The 12,283-nt window shown below is 47.3% G+C and overlaps 1 protein-coding gene and 1 long non-coding RNA gene across 5 annotated transcripts; one reads left to right on the top strand and one right to left on the bottom strand.

The window, feature by feature from the left end:
- Positions 1-274: 274 nt before the first annotated feature.
- On the bottom strand, positions 275-8,439 carry TLCD3A (TLC domain containing 3A). Of its 4 annotated transcripts, none has more exons than XR_011523562.1 (5): positions 7,696-8,439; positions 7,156-7,256; positions 3,676-3,880; positions 2,440-2,535; positions 275-1,977 (listed from the first exon to the last, which is right to left on the bottom strand). XR_011523562.1 is itself a non-coding variant. In XM_070562848.1 (5 exons), the coding sequence occupies exons 1-5, from the start codon at positions 7,815-7,817 to the stop codon at positions 1,708-1,710; spliced, it is 777 nt and encodes a 258-aa protein (XP_070418949.1). In that variant the 5' UTR covers positions 7,818-8,408; the 3' UTR covers positions 275-1,707. The 4 variants fall into 4 exon arrangements, 3 of the variants coding, with proteins under 3 accessions (XP_070418949.1, XP_070418950.1, XP_070418951.1); XM_070562848.1 differs by having other exon boundaries at positions 7,173-7,256; positions 7,696-8,408; XM_070562849.1 differs by lacking the exon at positions 3,676-3,880 and having other exon boundaries at positions 7,173-7,256; positions 7,696-8,435.
- On the top strand, positions 7,675-10,226 carry LOC139074113 (uncharacterized). The gene is made up of 2 exons (XR_011523566.1): positions 7,675-7,865; positions 8,633-10,226. It is a non-coding gene; the product is annotated as an uncharacterized lncRNA (long non-coding RNA).
- The last annotated feature ends 2,057 nt before the right edge of the window (positions 10,227-12,283 follow it).

Genomic DNA, 12,283 nt, shown 5'->3' on the forward strand with positions numbered 1-12,283 from the left:
CCCAACTCCTAACTGGGATTCACCTAGGAAGAGAAGAAAGGGCCTAAAGTTATGTGACCACTGGGCTTGAACTCTAGGACCCTGCAATGTGTTCTTGGAACCATGAATTGCAGAAACGCGTTAAAGTAAGGTATGAGCTAGGCTCTCCTGGAGGCTGAAAGCGTTAACCTCCCCCACCCCCAACACCCACCCCTGCTGGCTGCATGGATGCGAACACAGATCAGAAACAGTAATAGCACACAGCGGCCAGAAAAGTCAGGTCACAGGATGGATCTTACAGGAAGTTGGTACTGATGTATTTCACAAATGAGAATAAGTTGGGAAATATTAGTGCAGCTTAATCATCACAGGGATGATTTATAAAGATATACTGATAGTAAACAGTAAAAAAAAATTACAGCACTTTAGGTTTTTTAAATGGCACCCATTAAAGACTGAAATAGTCAAAATTTGAGACTGTTACATACTCAGTACTTTAAGAGTTCATGGATAACAATGAATTAAGACACTAAAAACTCTAGTCTTTCACTGCCACTTGAAAAAAAACTTCATGGTAGCACAGTTTCTAAAACCCATCCTAGCTGATGAGGAATGATTAGCGTTGGCACCAGAGGACCCCAGTTGCAAATGGTGGGTGAAGGAGTCAGTCCACAGGATGCATTTTGGCCAAGACTATCTTGCACTCTTGCTCTCCAGCCTCTGGCTAGATGGCGATATACTCCCATAGGAACAGACTTTGGACCACAAGCTGTGGCTTATATCAGGAGGCAGTCTGTCACGGTTTGGAATACAGAAGTCCATTTCTACTGCATATGAAAAGGACAGTGTCAAAGAGTGGGATTACCCAGTAAATAGCTCGGTAGCCGTCATTTTCACTTCACCCCTAGTTTTTCATAAGAGCATCCTGTGCGTGTGGGTATGGGGGAAAGCTGGGCTTGTGGGGACATGTTTAAAAGGGAATAATATTTGTGTTTACAACAAGCTCACAGGTTTGACACTGGTCTTTACCAAGTCAGCCTGCAAAGGTGCAGACCTGTTGGCCTTCCTACCTACTCAAGTGCTTCAGGTTCCCATCCCTGCCTCCTACCCTCCCCTGCCAGTGAGACTTCTGATTGGAAGTCAGTAGACACCAGAATTCAATGTTGGCACGTGGATGAAAGGATGAGGCAAAGGACCAATGGCTTATCTAGTAAACAATAAAAAACTACCTACCCACAACGATTTTCCCAGGCCAACATCACAAGAAATTATTGCAAGAACCAAGTCATCACTTGCTTCTGCTGGCCCAGTATGTGTGGATACTGCCCTGAGTGGTTGGAAAGGTGGGTAGCCACCAGTATTAGGGCCAGGCGGGGGCCCAAATACTTATTGCCCTGGTCCACCTATCTCCACACCCCATGCTTCTACCTCCCAAAGCCCTTGAGATAAAACCCAAGGAAGCATCCTTGAGCTTGCATTAAAACCACTTGCTGCCAATGGAGGTCTGATAGGAACCGATCGTTGTTACTAAGAAAAAAGTGCTTTTGCAAAAGGGGCAGGTTAGAAGAGGGAGGTAATATGAATATTCTGTAGAAAAACTCAAACCCATCTGCTTATCAATACCCAAAAGGCTGAGGCCACCCAGGGCACAATCTGGTCCATGGAATACTGAGTGAAGAAGGCAGCTAGTGTGAGGAGGCACCCTCACTGGCTGACTCCTGGGAGCAATTAACCATCTTTTTTGGCTGGGGGAGTGTCAAAGAGCCGGGCTGCCTTCTTGCACAGCAGAGAGAACCAGTAGATCTGAGGAGCAATGAGGAAGGCGTTGGCCACGTTGCAGTAGAAGGGGATACTGAATGGCACTCGGAGCAGGCTGAGTCCCTGCTGTCGGCCGTAGGACCAGTACATGAAGGGGAACAGAAGGATCCGACAGGAGAGGAAGGTGGTCAGCGTGAGAATCCCGTTCACCTTGTACAGAAGGCTGTGCTGCTGCTTTAGCTGCAAAAGAAGAGGGAAGGGGAATGCAGGGTCACTGAGAGGTTGGGCCTTCAGGGAATGACAAGCCCAAGACCCGCAACAGTGAATGCCAAGTATCCAGTTTTCTGACACTTGTAGAAAAGATTGAGCGCTGCTGTCTTTATGCATGCACATAGCCTCGTAGCTTTTCCAATAGCGATGTTGAATTGGGCCTAAGCCACCCCGCTGACAGGAGCACAGGAACAGTGGATTAAAAAAAAATCTGTGGCCAGAAATAAATACATACAAAGCTGTGTGAAGTTTGGATCAAACTTACAATTTCATCTCCACTGGCTCAGATGACCAACTGGCCTATAAGTCTGTTCAAGGGTCTCCTATCCCGCTCTTCCTAGCACTAAGGGGTTTCTCCAAACCCCACAATGTGCCAAAGAGAAGCAGAGTCCGCTCCCTCTGCACTGTTTCTGCCATTTCTTTCATACATGCCTGAATCAGAACTCTGCCCAGCGACACAAATGGAGTGCTCAGTTCTGCTGTGAAGATGCAGCCAACAAAGAAGTCCCCAAGGTCTCCCCTGAGCTTCTGCAGATGAAAAGAGAAAAGGGGGAAATGAGAAACGGAGGTTGAGGAACCCCCGGAAGGAAAATTCTAACTAGGGCTACTGAAAAGGGTAACCCTGAGAGACCACGAAGGGAAAGGGAAATGCTAACTGGGCAAGTGTAAACCCAGTTAATATTCTGATACTTCCAGAGCAATAGCACTTTGACAGTCGAATCCAGAGGATTCTAGGATCCAGAGGCAATTTCAGATTAGCTGATTGCATCACACACTAAGCTTTGTCTGAATTTCAGTGTTAGCCGGAAGGAACTCTGCAGCCTACTTTTGGGTGTCTAACTTAGTCATGCCAAGGGCACTTAGCTAGTCCAGTTCAACAAAACGTGCCAGGCCCTGTGCTAGATGTTAGGGACCCAAAGCAATCAAGAGAGACTTCTTAAAGAGTGTGGTGCACTCTCACTTTATCTTTTCAAGAAGGCAGCACAGCACAGCAGACGAGCAGCTCCTCACTTAGGGCCACTGAGGCACAGAAACTCCTAGAGCCCCAGCTTCTGCCTCTATGGCACAGAGCTAACAATTTCTAACTATTCCTGATAATTTCTAATTATCAATGGAAAGCTGTGAGCTCTTAAATCAAGCGCCTGCACGTGGTAGGCACTCAGGAATTACTAGCTTCCTCTCTGCATTCCCATCTCTCTTCCTTCTTGGTTTTTTCTGGGAAACATGGATATGGGGAGAAATTATGAGGCTATTTGCTTTGAAAGTCTGTGCTTTTGTGACATCAAAATTATGTATACAGTACTCTCTGGCACTGTTAGAGCAAGTAACTAGTTGACTAAGCTCTCATTTTTTTAAAACAAATTTTATGTTCTTTTGTATTGTATTTTATATTGTGTGAACTAAAGACAGAACCTTCGACAAATGCTAAGGAATCACAGAGGGCTGGGGGATGGCTGGAAGGAGGATCACGAACATTTCAGATTTGATTCTTTTCTCTATGATTTGCCTGGGGATTTAATTGCAAAAGCAGCTGGCATGAGAGTGGGTGCCAGAGGTAAGGGAAGGAAAAGAAGGGCAATCCTGACTCCCAAGTAATGGTCAAGATATGCAGTTCAACAGGAGAAACAAGGGACCAAGGCTGCTGGTGGCTGTCCTCGGAGGCCATACCTGTGCAACGGGGACAAGGACAAACAGAATGACTGCATGGTGCGTGATCATGAGGCGGTTTTTACTTAGGAAGTTCTGAAAAGTTGTGAGGGAATGTCTGTGGTTCTGGTCTCTGGTTCGGTACCATTCACAGAGGTACATGGCGTAGGTGTCATAGATCATGTATGGAACCAAAAACCAGATATATTCTCGGGCAAGCCAGTGCCTGAAAGAAAGCATATGAAAGGTCCATGGAATAATTATGGATAGCAACTATGAAGGCTCAAAGTCAGCCTCTTCTCAAACACATTCCCTTCAGCTTTGTACTTAGCCATTTTTACTCCAAATACTTTACCATGAAGATGCTGAAACTGATAAATAAGGAGAGTGAACAACTTTCTCTAAATTACAGGGCAAATTCAGGAGTGCCAAAGGCAGAAAGCAGGTGTTCACTCGGCCCCACATGTTTAGGTGACCAGCTGTTCTATTTGCCTGATTTAGCTACTCATTTGTAATGGACTTTCCAACATTTTGTGGTAGAAGCTGACTTTGGGATAGATACCTCTACCAATGATTCAACAGCCCCGCCAAGAAACTGGTTTAGAAGGTGTCCCAAATCCCATATTTCCAGTTTAACTCCACTCAGTTGCTCAATAGTTAGGAGTTTCCTCTTGCATCTGCTTGCAACCCACTCTCGGGAGTTCCTGGGAAGGAAACCGGTCGTTTTCTTTACCATTCTATGGCTAATCCCAATTCTATTCATTACGAAAAATTTGTCTGGAAATGAGCCCAGAGCCCAAGGACTACCTTACAGCAGTCAGATACCAAAAGAGAAGCTGGGACAAGAGACACTAATCCCATTTACTTGTCCAAAGGGGTTGAATCAATATTTGCTGAGTTGAAATGATAGTTTATCACTGTCCTAGAACAGATTAGAGGGAAAGTCTATAATTTCCACATTTTGTTCCCAAATGATCATAATTCTACAGAAAATTTATGTGAAAAAATCTAAATTGAAACCATGTACTACGCTGAGAAGGATTAGATTCACTAAGTCAGCAAGTTTTTATTGAGTACCCATGTGTTAGGTAGAAGAAAAAATTTATGGTTCTTACACTAATTGGACATCAGAATCATCTGCAGTGTCTGTTAAGGGCTCCACTCCCCAGCGACTATAAATGGTACGCCTAGGGCCCTCGAATCTGTATTTCTAACTTTGTCTCAGATGACCTCCTAAGGGGCCAGTCCACTAAACTCCAACATTGGGAATATACTCTGTGAGGGTGCCATTCAAGTTTCTGTTCCTGAGTGAGTCCACCCTTCCCACAGCATAACTAAATAATGCATAAACGATGAAACATGCAAACAAGTAAGTAATGGCAAATATAATATACAGGCAGGTAAGTTGATTAACCAAGTTCCATTTAGACGAAAAAGATGCACTACTTATTCTACTGCCTATCTATGGTCTCCAGTACTTTCTTGAAGCAATTCCAAGTAAAATAACTATGAAGAGCCACTAAAAAGCTCAGCTGCAATATGACTGGCCTCTCCCCTTGCGTGGAGCCTAGGGTTTTAATATTTTGCACACAGTACGAATTCAGTAAGATCTGAAACTGCGATTGTTAGGTGGAATTCTCTGAAGATTTATTAGCAAGAGATCTGGATTAGAATCTTAACTACCACTGGCCTGGAACTTAGCTTTCTTTATAAAATGAAGATGCTAATCCTTGACTTACTTCCCTGACAAAGTTATTGCGAAGATTAAAAAACTACAAGTGTCACAGTCATTTTAAACATAAAAAGTACTATCCAAATTTAAGTGCCTAAATTGAGAAAACTGCCTAGAGCTGCGACTCTTAGCCCTTTAGGGATCTGGACCTCTTTAAGAATAGGATGAAATCCTTGGCCCCACAACACATTCTGCATATACCTTGGGGGGGGGGGTTATAGATACTCCCTTCTATCTACAGACATTCTATATGAAGGCATAAAATGAAAAGGCGTATAATAGAAAAATACTTGGGTATACAGTATATGAGCCCCAAAAGGCCCCTTTTTAGACCATCTAGATGCCTTTAGAGCATCCTTGTACATCCATGTAAAGGTAGAGGGCACAGAAATGTGTCCGTCTCCATTTTGCAAGCAGACAATCTCAGGCATAAAGATAGACAAGAGGAGGAACCTGAAAACCAAACTCAGGTTTGCTGCTATGCTCAAGCCTCTGACACACGGCTTCTGAGGGGAAAACAAGAATGGGGCTATAGAACTGGAAGTGACTCGTATGCAGACATCTTTTTCTGAAATGTGTAGTGGCTGTCTGCTGCTTGCCCTCACGTCAGCTAGAGCTAGTGCCACGGGGCTGCCTTTGTCTTAGTTTCATCTTTGCAAAGGAGTCTGGTTTCAAGTTTGATCTGACAAACTTGGGGCAGTGAGGGAGCTTGCTGCATGATCAGAAAATGCTCAATTAAAATAAAAATTGAGCCCAGCCAAGCAAACACCATTAGCCTTTGGTGTTTACAATCAAGGTCACTTAACCTGTCTTCTCTCAGCATCTACAATTCATCGTCAATAACTGGTTTTGTGTAAAAAGAATCATAAGAAGAGAAGCATAAACATCATGGTGGCCGGATTAATCCCAAGTAAGATCCTGATACTACACTGGCAGGTCACAGTGAGACAGATGCCCCGCTCAGGCTCCTCTCCCATTCCAGTCTCAACAGGTGTAAAGCAGGACACTTTGCAGAGTCAACAGGAGAATAGGACCAGAAAGGCCGCTAGACCTTCCCTGCACATTTGATGATGGCTCTGCAACGTCACTGAGAGAAAGCAAGGGTGGTTCTAGGGAGACAGGTGATAAGGATGGCTTTAAAAAAAAAGCACCACCACTGCCCAGCTCTGAATACTATACAAAGTAGACCACTCTGGTCTTTGATTTGTTTCAGTAGATGCACATTTCCTGACCTGTCTTCTGGACTGAGCTCTAATACACATACAAGTCAGTTTTCTAAGAGCGCCAGAAACCTCTTCATTGCTCTTACCAAATCCAGAGGAAAGATAAGAGCAGCATTTGCAAGGAAAGCGGTGGTGGATTTGTTCCTTTCCATGGAAGGGCTCTGCTGACCACACTGGACATATCTTGGCCAATGAATGCTCCGGAGCAGGACCCAGGGAGGTCACCCAAAGAAACCAAAAGCCATACTCCCACTTTTGAATAATTTTCACACTTGTCTAACTCATAAAGAACTGGGATCAATGGACCACACTGTCCTCTAATACCTCAGATTAGACTTAGATTCTGCCATTTTCTAGCATTTCTTCAGTTTACTTTCTCCTAAGCTGGCTATGCTCAAAGAGGTAAAGAGAGGAGGAGGAGACTAATTAGAGCGCCCGAGTTTTCCCATTTATCAGCCAGCTACCTAAGAGCGTGTGCATGCCTGCGAATCACTAAAAGGTGGAAACTTAGAAAAAGTTTGGCGCTGTTATTTGTGCTGCTTTCACCTGGCACTGGATGTTACCTGTCGGTGATCACGTCGCTACAGGAGCGGATGATGATGATCCCTGACCCGGTGGCCAACACAGCCTGGACTGAAGAAACCAGCCTAAGGAGCGGCAGAAAAGAAAAAAAGGGAGGGAAGGGGAGCGCGCTCAATCTAGTCCTGCGGACAGTGTAAAGCCCAACTCCTCAACCTGACTTGCCCCTAGGCTGCCAGTGCGGTGAGGAAAATGGTAGGGCCGCCGCCGCGCCCCCGACCCCCAAAGCAGCTGGCGGACGTCGGTAGGAGGCTTCCCTGCCCATCCCGACCCGCGTGGGCAGCCCTCCACCCTCCCTTCTCCCTCCAGGGCAGGTCGCGCAGGGTCTTCGGAGAGCTCTGGCCAGCGCCACAGAGAGGGGCAAGGACCAGGGAGGCAGCCCCCTCGCTTCCTGTCGCCCCCCTTTTCCGCCCTCAGCTCGGCGCAGGGGCGGGCGCAGGCGGGGCGGGTGGCCGGGCAGCCTGCGCGCGGCGGGGTGGGGCGGCCGGCGCCGGCCTCGCCCCGTACCTGGTGCTGATCATCACGCAGTCGGTGTCGGTCCATTCGGGCCGCGCGCGGCGCAGCCCCCAGGTGCAGAGCGCGAAGAGCCCGGGGAAGAAGAGTGCGCCCCAGGTCAGCGTCAGCAGCATGGGTGCGCGGGGGTCGGCGCCTCGCTCGGCGCCCTCGGCGTGGCACAGGTTGGCTCCTCGCGGCTCCGAGACTGGCGCGGCCCGCCCGCCCTTATCTCTACCCTCCACACTCCACCCTCCACCCTCCACCCCCGCCCCGGCCCCGGCCCGCCGCGACTCCGGCAGCCGCCGGGCTCTGGCCCCGAGCCCGCAGCGCCACTCTCCGCGTGACCAGGCCGGCGGCCGCGATAGGCGCGGGCCGGCCGGGCGGGGCGGGGTCTCGCCGCCGCCGCCCCTGGGCCCGGAGGCTTCCCTGGGTTGCCCCGGGCGGCCGGCCGGCGAGGGAATGCGCGGCGGCGGCGAGCTGCTGCCCCGGCCTGGAGCCGCGGGGCGCGCGGTCCCGTGTGTGGGTTCCGAGCGCCCGGACGCTGCGCCCCGGACGGGCGGCGCGCGTGTGGCCGCAGCCGGGCCCAGGCAGTGGCGGGAAGGGCCGAGGTCTCGGGGCTTCTGTTCCGTCACCGCAAACGCTTCCCCCTCCGTCGGGGACCAGCCCGGCAGACGAAATGCCCCGCACCTGCCCCTAGCGCCCTTCTCCTCCCCAGCCCCGGGCGAAGGGGGCAGGGTCGGGAGGAGGGCCCCAGAAGCTCAGGTAGGAAAACACACTCGATCGAGACCCCTACCCCCAAGGCGAGCGCTCCGCACAGGGTGCAGTGGGCATCTCTCTTTGGGGGAAGGAAAGAGAGGGTGGGTGGGCTTTTAGCCATCTGCCCGCCTGGCTTATGTACCAAGCACACTTGCTTCCAAACAGAAGTCTTAAGAAAATGATCTTTCTGCAGGCCAGAGATGGCTTTTCTATGCCCTGCCAACTGCTGCAATTTCTCCAGAGGGGGGTCGCTCTGAAAAACATTAAATCCTGCCGCAGAATCCTCTCTCCATCTACACATCGAGGTGGAATATCAAGTCTGAAGACTTTCTGTGCTACTGCGTCTCGGCTTTGGGTCAAGATACTATCCAGAGTCTTGGTGACTATTTTGTTGTTGTCGACAACGTGTTCTTATTTAAAACTTATTGGGCCATGTGCCCTAAAATTGAGTGACTTGGGATGGATCTCATTTTCACTCAGCGCCAGTCATACGGGCCAATACAGTACCTTCAGTATTACTGGCTTCTCCCCCTCTTGGGACTTCCTAAAGTTTTACTTTACTTTGATCTGTATCTTCATCAGCTACCAAACGTTGGGGAAAATACAATTCATTTATGTCCACTGCAACTGAAAGGTACTATGGTTCTCTTGAAATCAACATCATGCAAAATGCTCACCACAGCCCCCTAGGAGGACTCTGGGCTCAGCCTGTCTGGGCCAGTTTCCTCACCTGTGAAATGAGGAAGGGCTGGATTACAAGCTCTTTAAGCTTCTTGCAGCTCTAAATTCTATGACTTTTATAAGGTAACAGATGATTTCTGTTAGATGCCAATTAAATTTCTCTGACATGGCAGTTACTGGTGTAGAAACAGAGAATAAATACAGCTTTTAACATCTCCTTAAATGTTCTCGAGGGATTTAGCTGCCATCAAAGAAGCAGAAAGCCCAAAGAAAAGCCTGAAATTTCTTCCACTTAGGGAAACATCTCTGACTCCTAAATTCACTGCTAACGTATTTGGTGAAATGAGAAAGACACTTCAGTTTGGTAGCAAGGTATCCAGCAAATAGAAAGCTTTCTGTATTTTCACATTTGCAAGTGGACCAAGGACAGCTATCTGTAAACTTTCCATTCTCTCCAGAAGAACAAATCCTTGTCACCTCCATTTATCCTAGTGACCTCCAGCTGCAGCTTTTCTAGAGAGGGACAAGTGGTGACAAGTCCTCCCTGCCTTCTCTCCTTAAAGGGATCGGCAACACGCACCAACGATATTAACACTTTTTTTTTCTTTTATTTTTTTCCTTTTTCTCCCCAAAGCCCCCCGGTACATAGTTGTATATTCTTCGTTGTGGGTCCCTCTAGTTGTGGCATATGGGACGCCACCTCAGCGTGGCTTGATGAGCAGTGCCATGTCCACGCCCAGGACCGGAACCAACGAAACACTGGCCCGCCTGCAGCGGAGCGCACGAACGCAACCACTCGGCCACGGGGCCAGCCCCGATACTAACACTTTTAAGTGGTGGGAACCAATCTATTCCCTACACAAGAAGTTGTTTGTACAGCTCTTAAGGAGGCTATGAAATGAAAATAAAACAACAGATGTTTCAGATATAGAAAATAGCAAGTAAAATCAGTTTCCAAAATCATGCTCATGACGTCACTGGAATGTTTAGGTTGAATCACCAGAAGGCCAACAAGCATTAACATGAGCCTTGGCTTTTCAAGCAATCAAACACCTGTGGGCAAGGGATAAAGCCAAATAAAAAGCACGAAGCCTTTTTTCACACAACCTTCTACTTCCCCTTCAAAAGTCTTGAGTCAAACATTTCCTTCAGGAAGGTTTCTATCTACCTATCTCTTCCAGGCAGATTTATAAGTTTCATTTTCTAAACACCTTTCAATTGGAATAGGAAGCATATTGTTTTTCATTTGTATGTATGTCCCCCACCCTCTGAAAACTGTTAGCTCTTTGAAACAAGGACCACGTCTTTTCATTTTGTATGCTAAATTAGGCCTGGCACATTCTAAGTGCTCAACAAGTGTTTGATACTTTTGTGTGTGTGTGGAGGAAGGTTCGCCCTAAGCTAACATCTGTGCCCATCTTCTCCCATTTTGTATGTGGGATGCCACCATAGCATGGCCGGCCGACGAGTGGTGTAGGTCCATGCCCGGGAACTGAATCTGGGCTGCCAAAGCAGAGCTGGCCAAACTTAACCACTAGGCCACAAGGCTGGCCCTGTTTGATACTTTTTTAAGCTAATGCTTATTGAGTGCTTACTGTGTACCAGGCACTGCGACAAACGTTTTGCATGCATTATCTCATTGGATTCTCAAGAAAAATCTATTATCCTCACTGTGCGTGTGTGTATGTATGTGTGTGTGAGCAAAGCGAAACCCAGAGCAATTAAAAAATTGCCCAAGGTGGGGCCTGCCTGGTGATGTAGTGATTAAATTCATGTGCTCCACTTCAGCAGCCCAGGGTTCATGGGTTCAGATCCAGCATGGACCTACACACAGTTCATCAAGCCATGCTGTGGTGGCATCCCACATACAACATAGAGGAAGATTGGCACAAATGTTAGCTCAGGGAGAATCTTCCTCACCAAAAAAAAAAAAAAAAATTCCCCAAGGTCCCATTGCTGGTGGCAGAGTTGGGATTTGAACTGAGTACTTTCTGCCTTCAAACTTATAAGCAAGAAGAGAGTATTTTGCATAATACAGCTTCTGATTAATAACCGCTTTCCTAATTCTTTACTCACAAATATAAATGTGCGGAGTGGAGTTTATGGGCTCTGATGCTGCTATTATTAACACCATTTTATAGTTATACATAACTTTAGAATTTTTCAAAGCACTTTCCCATATATTATCTCCCTTGGTTCTCAAAATAACCCAGAGAAGTAGGTGGACATATTTTCATTTTATAGATGAAGAAACTTAGGTACAGAATGGTAAACTGACTTGCCACCCTATGAAGTGGCAAGGCACAAGGTAGAACCTGGGGATCCTGATTCATGTTGCAGAGTGATTTCAACTAGGTCATGCTGTTAGGGTGGGGACTTAAGGAGTTTTTAATTATGCTTCTTACATGGGTTTCAAGAGTGAAGTTTAGGTTAGTAGATGTCAAGATAAGACTCATTTAGCAAATCTGGGTCTCACCCCTTGAACAGGAATTTATAAAGCTCTCAGTTTGGGAAGGCTGTGGTGGGATTTCTCGATGGTTTCTTCTGCCGCCGAGGTATATGATCCTGCTTTTTAGTCCCCATCTCACCCATTACTTTAGGCCCCAATCTGGACACCATTAGGGGATAAGACACAGGACTCTCCAATGTCTGCTCCCTGGTATCTCCAGCCTTAAACTGAAAATACCATATTTACTTATGAAATACTTTGAGAAGACTCAAGTGAATGTCATTAAGATATGTGATGTATGGGCCGCTACCCTTGATCGAGGACATCTTCTTCCTATCCAGAAAAATGCATCTTCAGGAAAAACGGTTCAGATTCACACATGAAACATCTTCCTATCAAGCTCCAGAACTGAAAGCGAACTTGGAGGTCTCCATCTACTCATCTACTTAAAAAGTCATAACAGAGGGCCCAGTCTGGGGGCACAGGGGTTAAGTTTGCACGTTCCGCTTTGGTGGCCTGGGGTTCGCCAGTTCAGATCCCGGGTGCGGACATGGCACCGCTTGGCAGGCCATGCTGTGGTAGGTGTCCCACATATAAAGTAGAGGAAGATGGGCATGGATGTTAGCTCAGGGCCAGTCTTCCTCAGCTAAAAGAGGAGGATTGGTAGCAAATGTTAGCTCAGGACTAATCTTCCGCCAAAAAAAAAAAAAAAAA

Source organism: Equus przewalskii, chromosome 10 (assembly GCF_037783145.1).
Source record: "Equus przewalskii isolate Varuska chromosome 10, EquPr2, whole genome shotgun sequence".
In the NCBI taxonomy this organism is placed as follows: Eukaryota; Metazoa; Chordata; class Mammalia; order Perissodactyla; family Equidae; genus Equus; species Equus przewalskii.